At 37.3% G+C, this 24,686-nt stretch overlaps 3 protein-coding genes across 4 annotated transcripts in view; 1 reads left to right on the forward strand and 2 right to left on the reverse strand.

Moving 5' to 3' along the window:
* Nucleotides 1-1,155, reverse strand: LOC134647265 (biogenesis of lysosome-related organelles complex 1 subunit 5). Of its 2 annotated transcripts, none has more exons than XM_063501541.1 (4): nucleotides 1,108-1,155; nucleotides 674-756; nucleotides 397-585; nucleotides 1-174 (listed from the first exon to the last, which is right to left on the reverse strand). In XM_063501541.1, the coding sequence occupies exons 1-4, from the start codon at nucleotides 1,127-1,129 to the stop codon at nucleotides 1-3; spliced, it is 468 nt and encodes a 155-aa protein (XP_063357611.1). In that variant the 5' UTR covers nucleotides 1,130-1,155. The 2 variants fall into 2 exon arrangements, with proteins under 2 accessions (XP_063357611.1, XP_063357612.1); XM_063501542.1 differs by lacking the exon at nucleotides 1,108-1,155 and adding an exon at nucleotides 946-1,077.
* The window catches only part of LOC134647282 (sodium-coupled monocarboxylate transporter 1-like), a 127,271-nt gene that overhangs the window by 48,451 nt on the left and 54,134 nt on the right, over nucleotides 1-24,686 (reverse strand). The window lies entirely within an intron of this gene.
* The window catches only part of LOC134647295 (arfGAP with SH3 domain, ANK repeat and PH domain-containing protein), a 100,985-nt gene continuing 77,869 nt past the window's right edge, over nucleotides 1,571-24,686 (forward strand). Inside the window, exons 1-2 of the mRNA XM_063501583.1 lie at nucleotides 1,571-2,009; nucleotides 13,592-13,664. Coding sequence (XP_063357653.1) covers nucleotides 1,884-2,009; nucleotides 13,592-13,664 — 199 coding nt within the window. The 5' untranslated portion in view covers nucleotides 1,571-1,883. The remainder of the gene's footprint in view (nucleotides 2,010-13,591; nucleotides 13,665-24,686) is intronic.

Genomic DNA, 24,686 nt, shown 5'->3' on the forward strand with positions numbered 1-24,686 from the left:
TTATTTGGTAATGTTGAGCTTGTGGTTTAGGTCTGCGTAGAGATCTCTCAGCTCTTCCTCTTTTTCTTCAAAAGCGTTGTCAATCCTTTGGCACTTAAAGTTCATATCATCAATGAACTGATCCCATTCCTTTTGCCTTTTTTCACGATTTTCAGCTTGTTTTTGTTCAAAAGTCTGAAAAGTAAAATTAAGTTAAATTCTCATTTCAAATTTATCTAATATCTAATTTCAAAAGGGATATTGTCCTAATGCAGTCAACAGCAAAGATATCTTCACACTGAAAATGTAAGACATATTTTTGTCAAAAACTACCTATACCTAAAACCTATATGATGAGGTTTTAGTTACTGACAGTGTCTAAATAGTGCATGCAATGCTGATATTCAGGTAACATACCTTCTGTACTTCTAGATAATCAGCCTCGACTGCTTCACACAACTGGAGTGCCTGGTTTAGTTTCTCGCTGAGCACAGGTAGTGCAGCCTCACTACCTTTCTTTATCTTGTCAACCTGGCTATCTTTAATGTCAGTGACCTTCTCAAGAATGAAGAACAAGTTCTCTACTTCACGATCTCCGCGTTTTTCCTAAAATAAACTTGAATAAGTAAGACCCCAAGGAGTTTAGTTATTTGCAATTAAATTTCATATCTACTTTGAAAATTGTTTTGGCTACCTCGAATTCCTTTAGCATAAACTTTATTTCTCCATTTAAAAATGGTCTATGATCAAATAATCTGGCCCAAACTTCACCAATTTCTGAAATGAAAATGATTTTGACATCAAACATTTGACAATGCTAGTGACCTAATTTGATATTCATTACATGTTTTTTGAAGATTTACAAAATATTTATAGGTATAATGATTGCTGTCATGATGTAAATCCAAGATAATTGAGTAATTTTACATTAATAATTTTAGTAAAAACAAAGGGTAAATTGATGACCTGGTAATTTCATGTACCGATACAACTATTGCATCATGAGTTAATTATTAGTCACAGGACACTATGAGGATGGAATTTGAAAAATTATTAAGCAACGTGATAAGCAAAATCGTACAGTTTATTCCTAAAGATAAATTAAAAATCGGAGCCCTTCGTACAAACCTCGTGACAGTTCCGTCATCATTGGTTTACAAATAGCGTTTCGATCACTTCTTATAGGAACAACACACGTTTATTATATTTATTATGTACTAAAAACTACTAAAGATGGTAATATTATATAAAGATCTATGTACTACATATGACAATTTTTATTCACTGGCACTGCTGGCGTTTTAAATGACTCTATATTACTTATAAGGTAACTACTACACAATTTAACTTGCTAAAAACAAAACGCAATTAATAACATAATGTTGCCATTTATAAATTCAATTTGCAATGACAGCTAATGTTGAACCTTAAAAAACAATGATAATGGCCATTGAATTTCTTCATGATTTCTTTGAAAAATTAACCTTTCTAGTGAAACACCATTTACTTACATTGATAAGCTGACAAAAAGTCGAAGAAGATATAATTATTTGAAAAAAAAAAGAATAGTTTTATTTTGCTTCTAGCAATACTGAACGAATGACTGACAAGAAATCAATTTAATACATTCATTCATTCGAAACAATCTCTTTCTCGTTCTAATCGGTCTATCAATTTTCGTTCATTCAGTTAGTGAGTTCATTCATCGCGTAGTAGATGGGCGTACGTTAAATTAATGGATTGAATTCGATATTGTTTTTATTTGCGCAGAAGTGTCGCATAAGGCGACAATGGTGGTTAAAGGTTTCGTTTGATTGTTTGTTAACTGCATTAAGTGATGCGTTAAGCGGAACTGAATGTGAAGTTTGGGATTTTTTAGTGTGTAAATTGTGATAGTGATCACCATGCCGGGTCTTATAGGCATTGGTGAATTTATCGAGGAAACTCGTGAGGATTACAATTCGCCGACGACTTCCACATTCGTGTCGCGTATGCCGCAATGTCGGCAGACCATCGGTGCATTGGAAGAGGTAACAGTGTTTTTGTTTGAATAACCGTTCCCTAATAATGTCGAGATTTTACAGCTGGCATGATAAGGGATCGGTGATCGGTGCGCCTGGCTGGACAGGAAATGTGTTAACTTTGTGATTAGATTTTCCTCAATGAATTACATGGATCATAATTCATAATTATAATAGGGATTTCTAAGGTATTTTAAAATCATTACATGTATTTGCGTAACAAATAAAATGTCCTAGTCATTTACGGTACCTATTCACGTAAGCAATGTTATGAATCACAAATAATATTGTATGTACTTAAAATACCTAAATACGTGTAAATGTTCTGTTAACTTAGTGCTTAAAACGCTGTTTATCTACAACTACGTAATGACCTAGTCATCAATGCTTTGCTTCCATTACCGGTAATGATGTCAGTAAATATTTACTGAATTAGGAAATATGCAAACATATTTTCATACAGGAGGTTGATAGGCGTTGTATATTGGCTTTTCATAAACGCCTGTTCTGTTGTAAGCCCTAGCTAGATAATCGCAATCATTTTGACGACGAAAAAGTGTATTATCTGATTATATCTTTGTCTAAGTTTCGCTTCATGTACAAAACCTCAAGTCATCTTATGGGCACTAACTACGTCAACAGACAGCAGATTTCAAGTACGTATATACTAAATACCTACATACAGCTTAGGTTTGTGCAGTATGCAAAAGAGCGTGCTCGAGTTGAAAGTTTAATTCTACCTAGGTAGGTATGCAAAGAGGTTTTTATTAGTGATGTACCGACTATGGTTTTGGCCGACTAGCCGACTAATCGGCGCTCGGATGGCCGATTAGTCGGCCAAGTTCATGATCGTTACTTCACGATAAAGATTACATTCGTATGGCAACTGTAGTAGCTTTATTCAAGTTCGGATGCATTATTAAAACAACTTTTTTGCTCCTTGCGTCGTCGCGCTTTCAATATCAACTGAAAGATGTTCTCTGCTACTGCGACGATACACCTTCATAATTACCTATACATGAATTTAATATGAACACAAGCACATTTTGTACCCTAAAATGCCCTAAATACGTATTTGAATAGAATGGGCAAGTAACATTTGATTAATATTGCCTTTTTATTTCATTTATGTCCTGGTTTCTGTAATTAATAATAGGCCGACTAATCGGCCTTTTTTGCCGACTAGTCGCCGACTAATCGCCGACTACAAATGTGGCCGGATGGTCGGCATTTCAGACTAGTCGGTACATCCCTAGTTTTTATCTAAAGCTGCGCTGACCGTACCATTTATAAAATAACTAAACCAATTTTAATGCAGATTGCACTAAACTAGCTGTGTTTTCACTTACGGTTTATAGGGAGTGCGCCCGATAGGTGAAGTGGGTATCTATTTAATTGCGCCTTTGTTGCTAGTTTCTAACAAATGCCCAAGTACTAATACCTACTAAACAATAAAAAATCTACCTTGATACTGATACAAAACTTTTGTGTTGAATGACTGCCACTCGGAAGACCTTTTATAAGTGATAAGTTAGTTAACTACGTAACTACCTATTTGTCGTCACTTTATCTTATGGAATCAGAAAGTGACCATTACGATGAGAAAGCCGGCCTCCGATTTGGTTTGGGGGCGATTTGGAGTCAATCGACCCACTCGTCAAAAATTGTGTACCAAAACCTATCGTTTTCCGGGCGGCGCGTGAGCGGGGCGCGTTTTATATGTAAAAGCTGCGCGCCCCGCTCACGCCCAGCTCGGAAAACGCGCCTGTGTGACGAAGCCTTTCATTTACCTACCTCGCCAATATTTCCATAGTTCCATACCTATAGCTACACCAATTCACCAATGTGTACACAGGACCATTACGGAGCTATAATTGATTGTGATTTCGTGATCATACGTGTGATTAGAGCTGCGTAGTGTGGGTGACGGGAGCGCGACCTTGCCATCACGCCCCCACTGCAAGAATAACTGTATCTATGCAATCTACAACTATCTAGTACTTCCATCTATTATTTACTCGACCAGATTGAACAAGAAACGGAAATTAAGAAACAAGAAACTTATGAACAAAGGAGCCATACGCGCGGTGCTTGATGGCTAGGGCCGCAAGAGCAAGATAGATGTTATACGCCTTTGAATGATTCTTATAATTATTATAGTTAGTTGCACTTGCACCTAATAGGTGATGTATTATCATAATTACATATGCGCTTTGTTGGCCCTCTTGAAGTATAATCATTTTCGGTTTAAGGGTCTAATGAAAGTTACTTACCCTCAACACGAAGTATCTTCAGCTATTTCACTTGTCACGATGAACACAATACATAGTATTATACCTATATACACAAACAGAACCCAATTGTGCAAGTTCGAAATCTGAGAAAGATACAATAACTCGATGCTTTACGGACGGCTAACTTTAACGATTGTTATAACTTGTAGGTAATGGCCCCTTTGCATTGTCTGCTAACTTTACATTGTCTTTTTATTTATTTACCTATACTTCACCTCTGTAGTGAAAACCACAAGATTTCTAAAATATCCACTTTTATACGTTACGAACATGTTACGAAATTAAAACAACCGACAACTTGTCCCTTGTCCGATCTTTCTTTCCTAAAACAAGTTTACAAACCTATAATTTATCGTTCGTCAAGTATAATAAAGTTACATTTGGAGGGTTGTTAGTTGTTAATTACTGTTTAAGGGTAAATGTCACATGTGGGGGTATTAAGTGCCCAAACGTTACGCTTTACCCTACACGCCTACTCAATTAGTACGGGTTATTAAAAATTAAGTATTCAGTAGGTAGGGCTTTTTTTACAAAGGAATGATAAAGTCGTATTCGTGTAAATAATATTTTAACAACAAGAGAGTTAATGAACTGTGACTACATCTTTGGTCCATTAAATATTCGTCATTTTCTACATCTTATACCTTTAAACGAGCAAGTGTTGTATATTTATTTATATATGTATATATTTCGGGGATCTCGGAAACGGCTCTAACGATTTCAATGAAATTTGCTATATAGGAGTTTTTGGGGGCAAAAAATCGATCTAGCTAGGTGTTATTTCTGGGAAAACGCGCGTTTTTCAGTTTTTATATGTTTTCCGAGCAAAGCTCGGTCGCCCAGATATTTATAGTTAAACAAGACTATATGAATAATAAATAATATTTCTAGTTGTTAATTGCCGTTAAAGGCTATGCCACATTTATATTAAGTAGTCAAACGTTACGCTTGCTCTGCACTGTCCCCTCCTCCTCAATTAGGCAGCAAAGGGTGCGGGTGGGGTTATTAAAAATTAAGCATTCCGTAATAAGGGCTTTCCTACGAGAAAAAACGTAGCGCAGAACGGGCCGTTTTATCGAGATAATTATTGTCCCTAATTGTTCTATTATCTACTTTCAACACTTCACAGTTGCTTAGCAAATGGTTAGGCTAACTAATTATGGAACTTTGACCATGTTGGCAATTGTTAAAATTGTTTTCCTATTACCTAACCTATTATTTAACTTAGCTTGTATAGAAAAGTCAAATCAAATGCCTGAAATGCCGTTTGGTTTTTAGGGTGTTGTATTATGTCCAGTCCAGCCGTATACATATAAAAATAACATTTTGATTATTTTACGTCATTAGCTAGACTCTGACCACGTTAAATTTTAACAAACTTGGTTGTAAGAATGCATACATCCATCCCTATAAGCTCCCCGTACTTGACGTAGAACTTGGCATTTTAACTAGGTATAGCGTGGTTCGACTCTAGGCGAAGATAATATAACTTCCCTTCATGTGGCTCATTTTGTTTCTGATTTTTGTGGAAAATTCTGTTTGCCGATAGATTTACCAGATGTGAGTGACTCATTATTGACTGCATGTACGCGTCTTTTAATGCCAGCTAGGTCAAAAGGCCATAACAATCACTGCATTCTACCAATTGGAATTAAGTGACGATCGTATAACTAAGTTAGCACTTAAGATTTGGCTCCGTGCCAACTGCTAAACGGAGCAAACTCTGCAAATTGATACTTTATCTTTGTCGGAGCAGAACTCGCTAAAAGTGTACGTGCATGAATGTAGTACATATTAGGTTGCAATAAGATTAACTTCTAGGTTAGTCAAAAGGTGACTTAAATACTATATTTGCGTTGTAAGAGGCGCTGTTCAGTTTATGCGAAACATTTGGATTAACTTTCTGTGTAATTATACCTACAAAAGTTGTTTTGCTTATTTATTTTATTTTACTTTATTAGGTACACTAAACAGATTTCGTACAATATAATGGGTAACATACGATTGCAGATTATGAGTACAAACAAATCATTTTAGTATTAAGTACCTATGTACTGTGTTTTGATATGTACATTATTGCAGTTGATAATTTTTTCAATGTGATTGTAAACAAATGGCTTTGTTTGTATTTTGGTTGAAATTTGGTTGTTTTTATTGCAATATTGGTTTGCATGGAAATAGAGGCTCCAGTTAACGCACTTTCATTTACTTAAAGATAAGACAGTTTAAAGGCTTCGTCACACAGGCGCGTTTTCCGGGCGGGTCGTGAGCGGGGCGCGCCGCTTTTACATATAAAACGCTCACGCCCCGCTCACGCCGCGCCTGGAAAACGCGCCTGTGTGACGATGCCTTAATAATTAATTTCGGTAAAATACTAGTATCTTAACATAACCTTGTTATCTTACTTTCCTCCAACTGTGACCCTTGCCTGTTGTAAGTCAAACCACGATGAGTCACCACATGTGAATGCGCCGGGTCCCGGTGCCAAAGCCGACCTAAAAAAGATGCGCATACGTTTCTAGAGTTCCGTAGTTTTCGTACTCGAAAGTTGCTAAGCTAAAAAGAAGTTTGGAAGGCGGTTGTTCTTTCAATTAATTTACCGTTTGTTTAGAATAATTTAGATGTTTAGGTAGATATTTAGAATAATTTTGATGTTTAGGTAGATATTTGTATTTGTTGTTCCTGCATATATAGGTACACAACATAAAACTAGCGAATCCATTAATAATCGATATCTTTTTAATTGTTTTACCGCACGGAACCCACAACGCGCGAGATTGGATTTTTCTCGACGGTTTTTAAAAAATAGGAATGCACGTCTGACTCTTACGGTATAGGCATCTAATACAAAGTCTACCTACTACCTATCGCGCAATTTGAACCACTTTTAAGTGTAACCCCTGATTACGCACATATGTTGTATTCACAGACACTCACACCAACGGTATTCAGAATTACATAGGGGTAAGTAGGCTATGTCCATTAAACCAAGCAACGGGTTGCACTCCGGGAGTGCCGGCAGAAGTGAAAACTCAATGACATTGTAACAGTTTTTTGATCAGGTCACGTGTCCGTCTTACGAAGCGTCTTACGTCAACATATTTTTTCTTAACTTTTGCAGTTTTAATTTCCTATATGTATTAGGTATGTACATACTTCAAAGTTATATAAACAATTTTCAATATTCTAATTGAAGGCTTGCATTTCTAATTTGCTAGTGCTAATTTTTTTCCTGTGCGGTCACTGTCCCATTACACATGTCATGATGTCACCTTTAAACTTAAGCCATTGTCCTAGTAGACGTTTACCTATATTCTGAAACTATTTAGGTTTACTTGTATCGGATCTAGTACTCTTAATTACGTTGGTTAGCCGAGACGATACGTTTGTAAACAACGTGAACAACCCTGCCTATAGCGCGTAACACCTGATGCAGCTGATATTGTTCTTATGCGCTTTCGTTACGTGAGCTCTTGTAATGTCCTACTTAACATAATTACACTCATTTAAGGTAACTATTCCTATACTAAGTAATAAATGAGAATTAGTTGTAGGTACATTCGGTTCGGAAAGAGAAGAGTCGTGGAATACTAATATACCTATCTTGTGCTGTATTTTGTTTATTAAAATAATTAATTTACAATACCTACGCGTTTGCATCATCTCATTATACAGTCCATCCATTAGATATCAGGTATATTGTTACCATTATACCTACACGCTAGTTTCTAGCACGTTTTCGTCTGCTTGGAAAGTATCCACCTATACTATATGTATTTCAACCGTTTGGGAATTATTTCCGTGGAAGAAACTATCCTCGTTGTTTAAGTAATAAACTGTACACCTGTGTGCTGTATTATTCAGAAAGAATAACAACAAATTGAATTTAAAAAAGTAAAATAAAAGCCGATTGCCATTACGCTTCGCAAGTAATTTTTATTACGTGTATAGCTTAGCTTGTTGTCACTCCCACAACCACTATAGGCTGTAGGTTGTACCCAATAATTAGAAGTACATACATATATTTACATACGCTTGAAATACATAACCCTACTTCGGAAGTCGGATAAAAACATTTATAGACCCATCAACACTCGCATACTTTTGCCTCTTTAATACACGAATATGTGCAGGATTTGATTCCAGAACTCCGGCTTGCGCTCGTGTCGTGTCGAATACAGCAACGTGAGTCACGATGAAAAACCTGAACTCTACAATAGACTAATTTATAAGCGTCTCGTTATAACTCCCTTGGTTAATTATAAAAACAAGCGCTGCAAACGCATAATCGGATTCCTTTACAAATCTTTTAACAAAGCGTTTTGTACCCGTCTCGTCTCTAATTCGACGTGCTTCAAACTTCCATTGTATTGTCTTAAGATTTTACGCGCGAACGTTTTTTAAGACAACAACATATATTTATTGTTTAGCGAGCCTTTGATGAGTGCCGGTAGTTTTCTAAAATGTCCGTCTCGTATTGTTTTCAACCGTATTCTTCTCTGCTAGATATTTTTATTATGTACTTTAAAGAACACAGTAGCTACAGTCTGACGTAGTTAGTACGATTACCCGAATAATATTCCTTTTTTTCTGTTCTGTTTTTTAGGGTTTCGTACCTCTAAATGAAAAAAAACGGAACCCTTATAGGATCACTAGACTTAGGTATATCGACCGGGATATGAACCGCGCGTTATGATTACCCTTTGTATTGTTTTCGAGCTCCCGATATCACGTATAGAATATACCACTTATAAGTCATAGGATCGCTTTTTTGTCCGTCCGTCCGTCCGTCTGTCTGTCTTTTATGTATATTCTGTGATTGTCATTTTGTCACATGACAGAAACAGAACCTACGTCAGTTTCCACCAGACAGAAGGGCACTACACCCTTAGTAAAACCCTCATAATAGTCATAATATTAAAGTTGTAGTCTAGTTCGAGCCAGTCCGTTGATATTTTGATATTACCTATGAAATGTCACTATTTTGTACTTTAAAGCTTATAATTTTAGTATGATGTTGCAATCTTGGGTAAGATCAATTATATTATACCTATCTATAGATCTTTAGATCTTTTAAGGATACGTGCCCACGTGTTCGAGATTTTAAGTAGCCTTACACAAGAGCACTCAAAGGCATTATTAAATCAAAGTTAAAGTACCTGCGATGTTACCTGAGGCAGCGTGCTCAAGTGCAAGCAACTTTATCACGATATGCACGGTGCAGTTTTGGCATGCATAAAGCTATTATGCAACCTTATTTTAGAAGCAGGTTAGCTTTGTTTTACGTACATGATGTCATAATCATAATCGTCAACTGTTTTGTTCAGTTAATTCCTTTTATTAAGTACCTTTTATTTATTTAGTATGGATTGAAAAGTAACAATAAATTGTATAACTGACCACTTTTGAATGTAAAAATATTACATTCAGTAAAGTACCGACTTACATGCAAAATGCACTGATCGAGTAGGATCATTCATACTAATAGTAAAATAAAATAAAATCACGATAAACAAAACGAAAGTCCGTAAACAAGTTGCAGCTGGTACGAATATACTTACGTTTTCTTACCAGCTTTCTCTTTTAATTATGTGCGTACATATCCGATCTACGTGATTAACTTACTTATCTTAAATACCACTATGCAAACTTGTGACCCATTCAATGCTTGATTCATATAAACATAAGACAATCAACCTGCTTAGGCCCGCTGCTGAACTGAACATCAGGTTCGACTGTAGTTTTTATTGAAAAGTAGTCCTACCTACCTAAGTAAGTAAGTAGTAGTAGTAAGTAGACCTAGGGAATTTCTTATTGGGAAAACTCAACATAAGCTCGTGTTGTTTTATCATTTATCATCGTCATCATCATAATTCTTAAGCGCCTGCCTGTGGCTCTTGTCGGTAGACTAACCGCCATTCCGTTCTTCTCTCTGCCACTGTTTTGAGCTCCTGATACGTCACTACGTTGATTTTCTCTTTGGCCTGGTCCAAAAACGCACGGCTCGGTCTTCCTCTGCTTTTTTTCTATTTTTCCTTCAATTATAGACTTTTATCATCAAATCAAATTCAGCACAATATTATTTCTGATCTTCAGAATCCATAATGTATGCAAATTATAACTTTTTTGAACACCAGAAATAGTTTCATTGATAAATTTAATAAGTATGGAATTTGATTGCCTTCCGATGACTAATTTTATAGCAGTTTCGTGTTGCCATTCCAAAACATACGGCAAGAACCGACTTAGTCTTGAAAGTAGTTTCAAATCCCCGATGCCACATCAGGTTACAAGGTCAACAACTTTCGCCGTCAATATTTGTGTTTGGATCGGGCACGATCTTCGCAAGTCCCTTCTTTGGTCAGTGCTTTCTTGTTTTGGTTTTACGCTACAGTTTTGCTACAGTCTTATGTTTCATTTATTTATTTGCATAATGTTGCAAAGTCAACTGCAGAAGCAAAGTAATTATAGGTACGGGCAGACATTTTCAAAACGATCTGAACATCAGATCTGATTACTAAATAAGAGTATTGTATTGTAGGTATACTTTGTATATTTGCTAGGTATGTAGTTATACTTTTTTATATTATCTAATTTACCTATATATTTTTATATGCGGTTTTCCGCATCAAAACAAATCCTGTAACTTTCGAGTTTATTGCGAACCAGACTACAATCAAATTTAATTTAGAATACAAGTATAATTTTTGTATAGTGGAAGATTCCAATCATTCCGTACATCCATATATTATACAATAACTAGATTATGACCATACGCCGTTTTATCCCAAAGCGATATAAAAATAAACCCAATTCCGTTCTACTTTCAAATATCCACTCAGCCCTTTTCTATATGAATTAACCCGTATTCACTGTTTCGGAACGGAACATATGTAGAGTTGTTCATATTCGTAATTGGGTTGCTCTGAGAGAAACAACATTGATGATGATGACAGGTAAATGTTACGTAGGTATAATAAAAATAAAAAAAGTACTTAGAGAGCTAAGAGTAGGTTTGCGGGTTATCAGAATTCAGAGGCATAAGAGCGTAAAAAAGTCATATGCAAAGTCAAATATTGATTGAAGAATTTTACACTTGCTTAAAGCAAGCGTGCTTGAATCCACTAGCCGATAATTTTTTGTCAGCCTAGAACACATATAACAGCATTCGAACAATCCGTTGGTTTCGGTGGCAAAAAAATTGATTATGTGCGTTTTAGAACTAAAATTCATTGCGTATAAGTATCACAAACAGGAAAGGAAAGTAACCTAATTCTGCGTCTGACCCAATAATAAAACTATGTACTTACGCATGTCGTATGTAACAAGTAGCAAATGTAAATAAATCTTGTTAGCAATTGTGTCGACTCCTTTCGCAAGTAGCTTCGTCATGCGTCGGTGAATGCAACCGAGAAAGCGAATCTGCTTATTATCATTATCTTGTGCATAAACGTCAGCAATTACCTATGTAAGTTCCGGTAATATATTCAAGTAGGTAATATATTTACAAGCCGGCTGACCCACTTACCATTGGCTTTGTTTTTGTTTTGTGGATTAGGACCGCTCATCTTGTTAAGCATGTGCCCGGTTCAAAGAGACTACCTAATTTAATTAACCCTTTGTAGTATTTTTTTGTAAGGTTAGTCGTGGCAATTGCAGGGTGGTTCAAATTCAATCTTATGACGTTGCAATTGGAAATCGTGTATTTTACAGGCTTGACTGACAAATGTGTACAATGGATACTCGTGCCACTACCCTTATATTTTACCCGTACTTATACATATTTATAAAGTAAGTTGATACATCTATTTCATGGTAATTTGGCTCTATTGACGGTACTATGATAAAAGTTCTTTGTTTTGCCAAACATCAATGCCGACATTGGCGAAACGTATCTCTTCTATGTAAATGTATTGTCTGTATTTGTAACTGAGGAAAGAATATTTTCACGACGAACTTGAATTGTAATTTACCAATAGTAAACATAAACAGCGATAAGCTCGTAGAGGTAGATTGTAGTTTCAATTAAGATCAAGTGTTCAATTAAACGAATCCACTCGAGCATTCTCCAGTTAAAGCAGCAATCGATTTGAGGTCTCGCACCAAAACAGCTTGCATTTTTATTACACTGAACTAAAAACAACCAATAACAGCTCGTTGTAGCTATGCACATACGTCATTTACAGCACGGTATACTTCCCTAAGTCAAAAATGCCGTATGTCATAGTGAAATTTAAATAGAGAAACGACCCTCTGGTTTAGTTAGCATCGTGCGATTTGGTCGTTCGGTTGCTCCATACGGAGGGGGCATTAATAAATCGCCAGTTGGGGCGACAGATGTTCGGTTACAGCTGAGGCTGCTTTAGACGCGTGGCCATTGTATAACTGTGATGCAGCGAGAACAATCACAAAACTTATTTGCGGAAGAAGAGTGTTTAATTGATATAGGCAAGCACAGGGGAATATCACGTTGTTTCTTTTGGAGCAGAACAGCCTATCTGGGGAAGTAAAGTACCTGGAGGTAAATAAGTACGATAGGAAAAACAGACAGACGTTGGAGATAGTAAAAATACCACTATTTTGTTCTGTTCCTGGTAGTAGTTTATTAGATCTCTCTAGAAGTGTTTTGAAGAGGAGGAACATGCATTTGGCTTTTAAACTTAGGTACAGTGAATTCGATACATAATAGGCATGTTATGTACTCTGTGAAATGGGGATAAACGGGCTTTATTCACGTACTGGTTCTAACATCTCACTCAAACGAGAATAAAATTATCAAAGGGTTTTTATTTCTTTGACACGTTATCCCATCATGAGACGGGACTAAGTAACTTAACTAATTATTGATGTATACACGTTATTTTCCCGTTTTTACCACAGGAAGTCGTGCATTTGCAAATGTAAGTGACGCTGTATCGAATCTCTGTCAACCCTTTTGACACCCCAAAATGTTTTAACACCCTAAAGTGGGGTTAGTAACGATTGGAAGTTTATTTTTGGTCACGAACGCGGACAGTTAATGAAATGCTGTCCATAAATTACCATAAAAAACAAACCAGGTAAGGAAATTAGTATAAAAAACATAAAATAAAAATGTTAGGTTCGGTAAGGCATGAAGACACTGATTTAGTACAAAGGCGAATTTTATCCTTTTATGAAGTTGCTTGCTAATCCTTTATGTTAGCTGTGTTTTTTTATAAATTGTCATTATTATTAATGTAATTTTAAATGATAGGTATTTAAAAAAAGCTGTAATAAGTAATTATTTGTTAAAATAAGGTTTTTTTTTTGTTTCAGACCTTGGATTTCGACCGAGATGGCCTAGCAAAGCTAAAGAAGGCCATAAAGGCGATACACAATTCTGGTAATGGTATGTAATCGTGTTTTTCTCAGTCAAAAGGCACCACTTTGTTCGTTATCTGTTATTGCGTCTTTATCGCGTTACGTATTAACAACCAGTACGATACGACTGTTTGCCGAAATATGCTTGTCGCTTTATAGTTAATGCTTTCTTATTATTTTAATGACAGCTTGTGGACTCCAAATTTTCATTATCATCTTCCACAAAAGCATGCCAAAAAGACAAACGTCAAACCGCATGTTCTAAAGTCCTAAGCGTTGTAATTTCAGTCAATATGACAGTCACTTGCAAGACGTTACTATTTCCACATTATTTAAGTTTCGATTAAATATACCGTTCTCTATCAAAGATTGTCATCTTGGCTTAGCCCCCAGTACGCATAGTACGATCGTATTTGTCTACGTGATAGCTTGATAATTTTAGTCTATTTCAATCGCGTGGTGATAAAAAGTGGCACTTATTTTATCTCATGGATAAAGCTATCTATTATATTACGCTTGCTGGTGTGGGCATACCTTCCCTGGCCCTAGTAACACGTTAATTTAGAACGCGAGACGCGTTCCGCTCCAAATATAAGCCAAACTGAATGCCAAGCGAGTTAAGTATGCATCGGACAACTATTCCAGTCCTATCTATTCATACTGCTTCCTCCATCCCCTATTTTTAGTCGGAACGAGACTCGGGAATACAAAACAGTAGATCCATATTTATCTCGCGTTCTTCCGACAGTAATGCGGGGCGGTATTCGATTCGTTTTATGACTGCTTGCAAATGTTGTGACATGTCCGTAATCATGCATTGGCGATAGGCAACTCACACAGAAGTTGAATTACCCTCATGGTATAAAAAACATGTTTATTCAATCATGTAACAGTTATTTACACACGTAGTAACCTTCTGGTTTTGAGATACATAATTAAAAAGTAAATTGCGTGAAGGGATGTTTTCCCTTGGCGTTTTAGTATTCCTCATCATCATCATCAGCCTACTCTCGTCCACTGCTGGACATAGTCCTCTCCTATTGCACGCCATTGAGCACGATTTGCGGCAACTCTGATCCAGCTCTTGCCAGCTCTTTAGTATTCATTGACTTGTTACTAATTATAACGTCCCAAATCGCAAAGAAACCAAAAATCAACCAACAAAAAGCAACCAAGCAGTTACGAAAATGGACTAAATCCTATTGTCAGAAAAAAATAGTAATATGGACCAACATTGATTTAGCCATTTTCTGCTGTATATATAACATGGAATTGAAAACATACATTTACCTTGTGTTACTATTGTACAAGCCGTTACTGTAGTTCGTGATTTACCACTCAATAGTCAATACGGTAGCCTAGAGGCTGAACAGACTACTGAACTAGAATGACCCAAATATCGCAATAATAGGGCTGTCTGTAATTTACCACCGATATTGGGAAGGGAATTCAAAGCGTTCATAGTCACGCAGTGCTTTTCACTGATTACTTGATTAATTTGATTATACATATTGTATTTTAATATACACTAAGTTACGGTCCAGGTTTCCGCAACTCGACGAATAGCTCCTAATTTGTGTGAGGGGAGATACCGACCGAGATAGGTTGATTCAGCCAGCCCAAATCCTAGTGAAATCCTATCAAATCTTTGATGCTCTCAGAGATCTCTCGGAGATATGTGATGTTTTGCCCTGTACGGAGGCACTCTGCTGCATTCCAGCGTCTATTCTGTCTCGTATAACGTCTAATACGACGACGTCGACGACGTCGTATTAGACGTTATACGACGTTATTAGACGGTATATATATATATGCTTATCTTATCGAGGAAATTTTAACACTTCAAACTTACCTCATGGAAATATATACAAATAATTTACCCATGCAGGTCATTGAAGCCTCTTGAGCCTCTTCTTGGTTTTAATTACATTTAAAATGGAAATACAAAACAATTTGAGCTTCCCGAGCTTCCCTTTTTTCTTTGAATAAAAATGTTTACCAATGAAATTATTCAGTAAGAATAAACTATTGATTATTTTCAAGATTGTACACATGCAGTTTAATTAAATGCAGAGACAACTAAACGGCAAGCGTTCTAAATATGGAAGTATTGCGTGTCTTACCCACTTGGGCGTAAAGAACTTGAGCTCCAATTAGGGTATAAAGATGCCGTAAGTGCATGCAATACAGATGTATACACAATACGTCTACTATATTAATGTTGTAACTTTTTATAATGAATACGCCGTATGATTAAATGATTGACAAAAAAAAATTGACAGTACTTTTGAATTTTTCACCTAACCGTGATCCCTATTATTCATTAGTCTCTGGAAATACTTAGACCAATATGCCGAATGAACAGTCGATAAATCACGGCTTGGATTAAAACAAGAATTGAATGTCTGTCCGCTGTCGCGAGTGCATTTCCCTTAACCAACTTGTCCAGGAAAGTGGGTCACGTCTGGTTTCGCTCGCCACAGTACAATGTTAGTGCAGTACATCAAATCAAGTTTCTAAACTGAATGCATCATCCTTGATTGCTTAGAATCTGAGAAACACATTCGTTTGTTTAGCACTTTGAAGATGATGCAAATGTGTTTACACTGATTAATCATTCATTTAGAGGCTTTATTTGAGCGTAATATTCAAGAGCAAACCAAACAAGTACAGTGACGGTCATAAACTTATGGCTTGTGGTATTTGCTATGTACATATATGTTATTCCCCGATTATGAGTTTTTTTTCTGAAAATGTTTACATTACCGAATATAATCCTATATAAAAAATGTTTTGGAAAGATTAGTTTTGTAAAAAGTGCATTGCATGTATTTCTACAGGTTCCATGTAATCCATACCTTACGTGACTTAAGTAGGCAGAGATGTACAAAATGGTTTTAAAAAAGCATTTAAATACAAAATGCAAAATACTTTTCAGATTTACTATTTCAAATGCAAAATACCAAATAGTTTTGCGTTTTGTATTTCAAATGCTAAATGCAAAATAGGTATTTTCAAAATGCTTTTTCAAAATAAAATACCTTTTGAAGTTTTGACCAAATCTCAGATATTTTTGTTTATTTTAGGTATTTATCATGAGAATAGCCATAGAATAGATAATGTTTGTCATTTTCGTTTCACATTGACACTAGTCAGACATAATAGTCGGTTTAGACTCTCGTGGCTCGCAAGCTCGTCGAGCTAATATAATTTAAACACTAACGGCACGGCATAAGGTTTATAACCGAATGACAAGCCGAATGCGAGTGTGTCGAGGCGAGCCACGAGACGCGCCGCGAGCCGAGCCGCGAGTCTAAACGGCTATAAGGCGCGCACTCTGACCAAAGAAAAAAAAAGCGGCCAAGTGCGAGTCGGACTCGCCCATGAAGGGTTCCGTATTTAGGCGATTTATGACGTATAAAAAAAAAACTACTTACTAGATCTCGTTCAAACCAATTTTCGGTGGAAGTTTACATGGTAATGTACATCATATATTTTTTTTAGTTTTATCATTCTCTTATTTTAGAAGTTACAGGGGGGGGGACACACATTTTACCACTTTGGAAGTGTCTCTCGCGCAAACTATTCAGTTTAGAAAAAAATGATATTAGAAACCTCAATATCATTTTTGAAGACCTATCCATAGATACCCCACACGTATGGGTTTGATGAAAAAAAAATTTTTGAGTTTCAGTTCGAAGTATGGGGAACCCCAAAAATTTATTGTTTTTTTTCTATTTTTGTGTGAAAATCTTAATGCGGTTCACAGAATACATCTACTTACCAAGTTTCAACAGTATAGTTCTTATAGTTTCGGAGAAAAGTGGCTGTGACATACGGACGGACAGACGGACAGACAGACAGACATGACGAATCTATAAGGGTTCCGTTTTTTGCCATTTGGCTACGGAACCCTAAAAAGGGCGCGCATGGCTAGCAGACGCCTCTATCGGTCAAATTCGGCAATGCAAGCGTCATTCGTTCATTTCATTTTGTTTGACTGGTAATGTTGGCTAAACTTAATCACAAAGTATTTTGCATTTTGAAATGAATATTAAAAATGCAAAATACATCTCGAAAAGTATTTCAAATAAAATACAAAATGTTTTTTACTAAAAGGCATTTAAATGCAAAATACAAAATAGGTATTTTGTATTTGCATTTTAAATAGAAGTATTTCAAATAAATCGCATCTCTGTAAGTAGGTACATACATAAAATAAAATATTGATCAAATTGAACAAGAAGCTATTGTAAAGAATTGAAAGTTATTTATACTGAAAGGTTTCCCAAGTATCTAACACCTGCTGCCAACCTATGTTATGTTTAGCGAATATGATAGATATTCACACGATTCGGAGAATATTTATTGCGTTCAAAATTTTTGGGATGCCCGGTCAATAAACCTGTTGAGGCGTGAAACTCGTGGCTCAGACCAATCGTGACGTGGTTACCAATAGTAAAAGTAATCAAATACGTGATGTTTTCGTATATTCGTGCTGTTGGAATATGTGTTTTCAAATTAAATTGTACTTAAATTAGTACCTACAATACAGTAAAATGTACTTCACTCCCAAACCGAACAAAAAAATATAGTTCCGTTACCGACGGTAACTTACCGTAGTTTATTATGCTTGTACTATAGTTCGTTTTTTTAGCATTAGAAATAAGGTAAACAATCTGGATGTGTATTTTAATTGAAAAACACATTTTAAAAATAAGTTACGGTAAATATGTAACAATTATGAATCTAATACGATCTTTTATAGTCTTCTGCTTCTTCTGATCTTTCATAAGTAATAGTTATTGATTTTTATAAAGTGTTTTTCAATTAAAAGACATGTCAAAATCGCTTACCTTCTTTCAAGTTCTTTCTAATGCTAAAAAAACGAACTATACTAAGACTCTGTGAAGTCAAGCAAAATATGATTAAAGCACATCAATAGCCAGACCTAACAACAAACCAACAAAACAACGCATTAACTATATTAAAAAAAATGCCGTAGCGCATAATCCATGTTGCAGTACTGCAATCCGTGGTTCAGGTTTAACTTTCCAACGTGGGTTTGTTTACTGCGGCTGCGCAAGCGCTGGAACTCGTCGCGCGAGTTGGGATCTTGGGATTGCACGCAGCCGGCAAGGTCGCGCGCAAAAACGACCTAATGAAACCTTAAGCATTCCTATAGTGTCACCTAAAAATATCACCTAACCGTATATTACCTGGGGAGATATTGTTGGGACGTAAATAATCAAGAATATTTAAATCTTAATAACAATTTATTTAATTTACCCTAATACTAATATACACTATCTCGTTTAAGTTTAAAGATAAGGTTAAATTTTCTAGAAGTAAGTTGTAGGTATTAAGTTTAGATTAAGTTTGAGTCTAGCAATTAAGTTTTTAGCTTAAAGTAGTAAAGTAAGAGTTATTTAATAAGTTAAGGCTAATAATTATACTAGAACAAGAGTGGGTTCGAAGCCTAGATTCTGGGTCTGTCTACTAGAGAGTTGGCCGGTCTTCTAGTACAATACCCCACGTCCCTCGGATGTGCGTAGCGTGGTGGAGTTTGACTTAAGGCCAAGAGACGAGGCGCAGCCAAGGTCAAGGTCGCCCAAGGTCGACACGGAGGTAGCTCACGACGGTAGCTGAGCCGTCGGAGGTAGCGCTTAAGGCTTCATCAAGCCCAAGGTCATGGTGGCAAAAATGCCAACCCCGTAGGGAGTTCCTGGAACGCGTCCAATAGTAAAATTAGGCCTGTGTTCAATATTCGCCCTGGACTGGTAACCATCACACGCTAGCACTAACAAGGGTGGGTATTTATTTACAATGAAGCAATCATTGAGTGTGATGGGCAGTCCAGGTACATGAGAAAGCGGTGCGGTGAAACGAGCATCAGATACTGGTACAACTATACCACAGTATGGCAAGACAAGGTACTAATATAATTAAAATAGCGGTTTGAAAATAAATTGCGCAAGCAAACCCGCAGATAACGCTAGTATTAGGTTGTAGCAATATCAGATACTCGTAACATTACAAGAGGAAATCGGTGCAGCACAGTAAAAGAGTGATTATATTTATGGTTAAGCGAACCTTTCCTTATAAACAACGCCTAAATGTGTTGCGAATTAAGCAGATATCTTTTATGTTCTAATAACAAGCGCTGTAGCACATCTTAGGTATTATTTATAAGCAAAAGCAATACGCAATTAAATCGGGCAAAATCATCTTGCGAAGAAAAAGCGGAAAAGAAAGAAATAGAAATGTAAGGATAGAAGAAACAAACAGCCCTTTTATGCAGGAGAAAAGCTTATGGTCTAAAATTATGAAATTAGTATTATTTCTACAGCACTACTGATTCACATTAATCAATACAAATAATTCCCACTATTAAACATGAAGAAATTTAAATGAAATGTATGGATAGCCTCGAATATTAACACGTGTACAATCTAGACAAAGAAAGTCCAAAGGTTACAGCTAGCGGTATTTCTCGGTTGCTACGTTACATCAATTGGCTAAAACAACTTAGGCAGGTTAAAATGATTAATGCAACACTTACCCAATATGGGATTCACTGATTTTAAGGAAAAATTTAATTTTTAATTAAATATAAAACACGTCCGCGCAGTAGCGATCGCTCCGCGGACAGGATTTAATATAAAGGGACGCAGCCTGTGCGTAGCAATGCTGGGAGCGGAATGCCGCGACCCGCGGCGCCCGCGAGCGCGGGGACTCCCGCGGTGCGCGACGGAAGGGCGAGGTGACCAGCGGCCGGGACCGGTCGGTCGTACGTATATATAAAATACCTATCACAGCGTAGGATATCTGTCTGTGCGTTGAAGAAAGAAATAGTTATTTTATTATTAAACGTATGAGAGTATAAGTCAAAATTAATAGTAGGTTACAAAATATAAGTATTTGTTTACTATAAATACAAATACTTTTATTATTCAATGAGCGTAAGTAGGTATAAAATAAAGGTATCCTAAGGCGGCAAATAACTTTGTGAGCGTTAACTATTTTACATTCACGTTATTCGTGACAGTACCCCCTCTCTTCGGAATAGGATTTTTCCTAATAAAAATCCGCCTAAATCACTAAGTTAAATGTTTATAAGGTTAAAACTAGACGTCGAAGTCACCACCCGCTTCAGTTTGGGGCATTCTTCTAAGGGACAGAATGACTCTGGTGAAGGCTTATTAAGAGGGCAACCCAAAGAAAAAAAGAAAAAAAAAAACGACACAATAAACTAACTATTGCTTAACTAAGACTAAGTAATTGTAAACTACAGCCTGGTTCTACGGAAATTTACGAACGCAGCTGCTCAGATCAGACGGCTCTTACGTCACGCTTTCTGGCGGCGGTAGGGAGACGTATTCTTCCACCCGTCCCTACACGGGGATGTCAAATCAGGGTGAATAGGCCTTATTAGATATCTTAAAATCTTTTATATGCCAGGCACCTAGATCGCGCCCTGACATGTCTTCTACTACATAAACTAAGGGGGACAGCTTTGCCTTCACACGACATTTCTGAAACTTGGGCGCGAGCTTTTTACTAAAATAAGCGCCCTTGTCACTTTGGAAATAATTACGCTTAAAAACTATGTCCCCGACTTGAAATTCGACATCTTTGCGTCTAGTATTGTACCGTGCAGCATTCTTTTGGTGACTTCGCCATAAGGTAGTCTGTACACGATCAAACATTACGGCTAAATGGCCAAGATTTTCCGCGTATGGTTCTCTGGGAGCAAATATCAACTCGTTTGGGTTGTCATTATCTATGTAATGCGACCCGCACGTAATAAGTTGACGACCATACACGAGAAGCGCTGGAGTTTGGCCAGTTACTTCATTTGTAGAAGTATTAATCGCGAACTGAATTTTTGGAAGGTTCACGTCCCATGCTCTCTGATCTTCTCCCACAAATGTTGATAAAGCGGTGACAATAGTTTTATTGTACCTTTCAACCGAGTTAATTTGGGGAGTGTACTTAGGAGTGAAGTGGACATTTGGTATTTTATACCTTTTAAATAAATTATCCATTTCCCGACTAGCAAACTGACACCCGTTGTCTAAAATAATAGTTTGAGGTACCCCGTGTACTAGGATCACGTTGTCCTCGAGTATTTTAGACGTAGCCTCAGCAGTAGCACGACGCAAAGGAAATATGAGGCAGTACTTTGAGAAACAACACATTACCACGAAGATGTAACTGTTTTGTTTCCTACTAGTAGGCAAAGGTCCAACTAAATCTACGGAAATAACTTGCCAGGGCCTGCGGCAGTCTTTAGGCCTGCCCATTTTACCAAGGGTTCCGTGCGTAGGGTCTTTATGAGCAAGGCAGACCTCGCAATTAGCGACATAATTGACAACATCCACGTACATTTTGGGCCAGTAATAAGAAAGACTGACGCGTTTGTATGTCTTGAAAACCCCGAAATGACCAGCAGTTGGTTCGCTATGACACTTAGACAGCGCATCTACACGTTGTTCCGAATAAAGGACCTCCTTCCAATTGAACTCAGAGGTAAGAGGATTTTTGTTTTTCATAAGTCTGTACAATCTATTTCCTTCTACTATATAGTTCGGATAACTGGCCGGAGAGTTTAAACAACCTCTGAAGATGCCCAAGTACCAGTTATCAGTAGTGGCAGGTGGGGTAGTAGAGGCTGTTACAGCAGCTACGACGCATCTAGATAAACTATCTGGTATTACATTGTCTTTGCCCTTCCTATGCTTAATAATACAGTCAAAAGCTGATAACCTAACACCCCATCTGGCTAGGCGGCCTGTAGGGTTTGTCAAGGAGAGAAACCATTTGAGCGCAGAATGATCAGTAAAGACCGTAAAAGTACGTCCGTTCTCTAGGTAGCACCGCCAGTGCTCAAGGGCTGTAATCACAGCAAGGGCCTCTCTTTCCGTTACGCTATAATTTTTTTCAGGACCTGTAAGTGTTCGGCTCATGAAAGCAACCGGGTGCTCCTCACCACCTATAGATTGACACAGCATAGCGCCAATGCCATAATTACTGGCATCCGTGTGGACTTCAAAAGGATGGTTAAAATCAGGACAAGCTAGGACAGGTGCCTGGGCGAGGCATTTTTTCAGTGTTTCAAAAGCGGCAGCCGCATCAGTCGTCCACTCAAAGGGTGGTGACGACTTCTTAGTTGATGTAAGTTTATTGAGAGGCCCTGCTATGGTGCTAAAATTGGGTATAAAACGCCGGTACCAGGAAGCAGCACCTAAAAAGCTTCTTACTTCCTTTTTACTAGTTGGAACCGGATAGTTTACCATAGCTAAGACTTTGTCTGGATCCGTCCGCAGGCCTTGTTGATCGACAACGTAACCAAGGTATGTTAAAGAGTCCCTAAAGAATCTACTCTTTTCAGCATTAATAGTAAGATTAGCGTTCTTAAGTTTATCAAGGACACGCCCAAGGATAGAGACATGTTCTTCAAAAGTTTCGCTTATGACGTCATCTAGATAACAAAAGACCTTAAGCTCAAAGTCTGGCATAAAGAGGGAATCTACTAATCTTTGCTGCGTTGCCGGAGCATTAGTGAGACCAAAAGCTGTGACGTTAAACATAAAGGTTCCACGACCTGGTGCGAAAAATGAAGTTTTTTCCCTATCTGCCCCGTGGATAGGTATTTGCCAAAATGCCTTAGAGAGGTCAATACTAGTCAAAAACCTCGCGTTCTTTAAATTGTCTAGGATCTCTGTGACATAGGGTAAACCATAAGCATCTTTCTTTGTGACCGCATTTAGTTTTCGACTATCTAAACAAAAGCGCGGCTTACCGTCCTTCTTACGTACAACTAAAACTGGAGAAGACCAAGGGCTTTCACAAGGAGAAATAACTCCTAACGACAACATTTCATCGACCTGTTCAGCAATAATCCGTTTCTTTTCAGGCGACAATCGGTAATATCTTTGCTTGATGGGTTCCGCATTCCCAGTATCTATACGATGGGTTATTAACGATGTTCTACCAAGGCCCTTTTTCTCGAACGAAATGTCATTAAAACGTGTAATTATTTCATCTGCCACTAGTTTTTGCGAGGGTTCAAGGTTATTGTATGAATGCAGGTGTATATCCTGACGGATAGAAGCTATTTCAGTAGACCTAGATTCATTAGGGGAAAGATAATCAATGTTGTCTAGCAATTTAGGCAGAAGTTTGAATGCTTTCCAAAAGTCAATGCCGAGGATGAGAGAATTTTCTAAATTAACAATTACATGTACCTTCAATACATGGGTTTTGTTGTTGAAACTAACGGGTAATGGTACATAACCGAGACAGTGTAACTTGTTGCCACCTTCTGCAGTAATGTTTGTTACGTTAGGTAGTAACTTTATGTCTGAATTAGTTTTAGAGAGATGCAAATAAGTTTCGTTACTAATAATAGTTAAAGCGGACCCGGAATCTAAGAGGCCGTACATTTCAAGCTCAGGAGTAATAGTTACTTTAATGAATGGTCGAGGATCGACCGTGGGTTTTGAATTGAAAATTGTTGCAACCTTATAAGTGTTAAAGAAATGACGAATGGTCACGAGCCAATTTTTCCAATCTGAATTCTCGTGTCGTGGTGTGCAACAATTTTCATCTATCCGTTTTTTGGAACCGTTTCGACAGACGATTCGATGGCACTAGTTTCCTTCTTCTTTGAGGGATTGCACTGCGGGCAGTCAGGAAAACGGTAACCTTGAAGGCCACACTTAAAACAGATTATAGTACGCTCTGCTGTACATTCCCTCATTGAATGCGTATTTACACGGCAACGGTAGCAGTACTTGTTGTCTGTAACAGCTGAAACGTTAAGCGTTTTATTGAAGCTAGGTTTAGCGAATGCTTGTGAGTAGCTTGCAGTGGGCTGGGTCTGGTAGTTAGTAGGGCCGGCCCTTGGGCTACTCTTTGTAATGTCCTTCCTAGGCTGGTAGGAGTACTCCGGAGCTAGTGTAGTTGAAGTAACCGCAGGTGGTTCTTTAAAATTGTCTGACCGAGCTTTAATTTGTTCGTAGTTCCTACAAAGGGTGCGCAAGTC

The sequence above is a fragment of the Cydia amplana genome, chromosome 4, assembly GCF_948474715.1.
Source record: "Cydia amplana chromosome 4, ilCydAmpl1.1, whole genome shotgun sequence".
In the NCBI taxonomy this organism is placed as follows: Eukaryota; Metazoa; Arthropoda; class Insecta; order Lepidoptera; family Tortricidae; genus Cydia; species Cydia amplana.

Excerpts from the sequence above, each read along its gene's own strand:
- LOC134647265 (XM_063501541.1), bottom strand. The coding sequence starts at position 1,129 with ATGATGACGGAACTGTCACGAG. Across the intron at positions 586-673 it reads TTATGCTAAAGGAATTCGAG|GAAAAACGCGGAGATCGTGA; the intron begins GTAGCCAAAACA and ends AGTTTATTTTAG. Across the intron at positions 175-396 it reads ATTATCTAGAAGTACAGAAG|ACTTTTGAACAAAAACAAGC; the intron begins GTATGTTACCTG and ends TTTACTTTTCAG.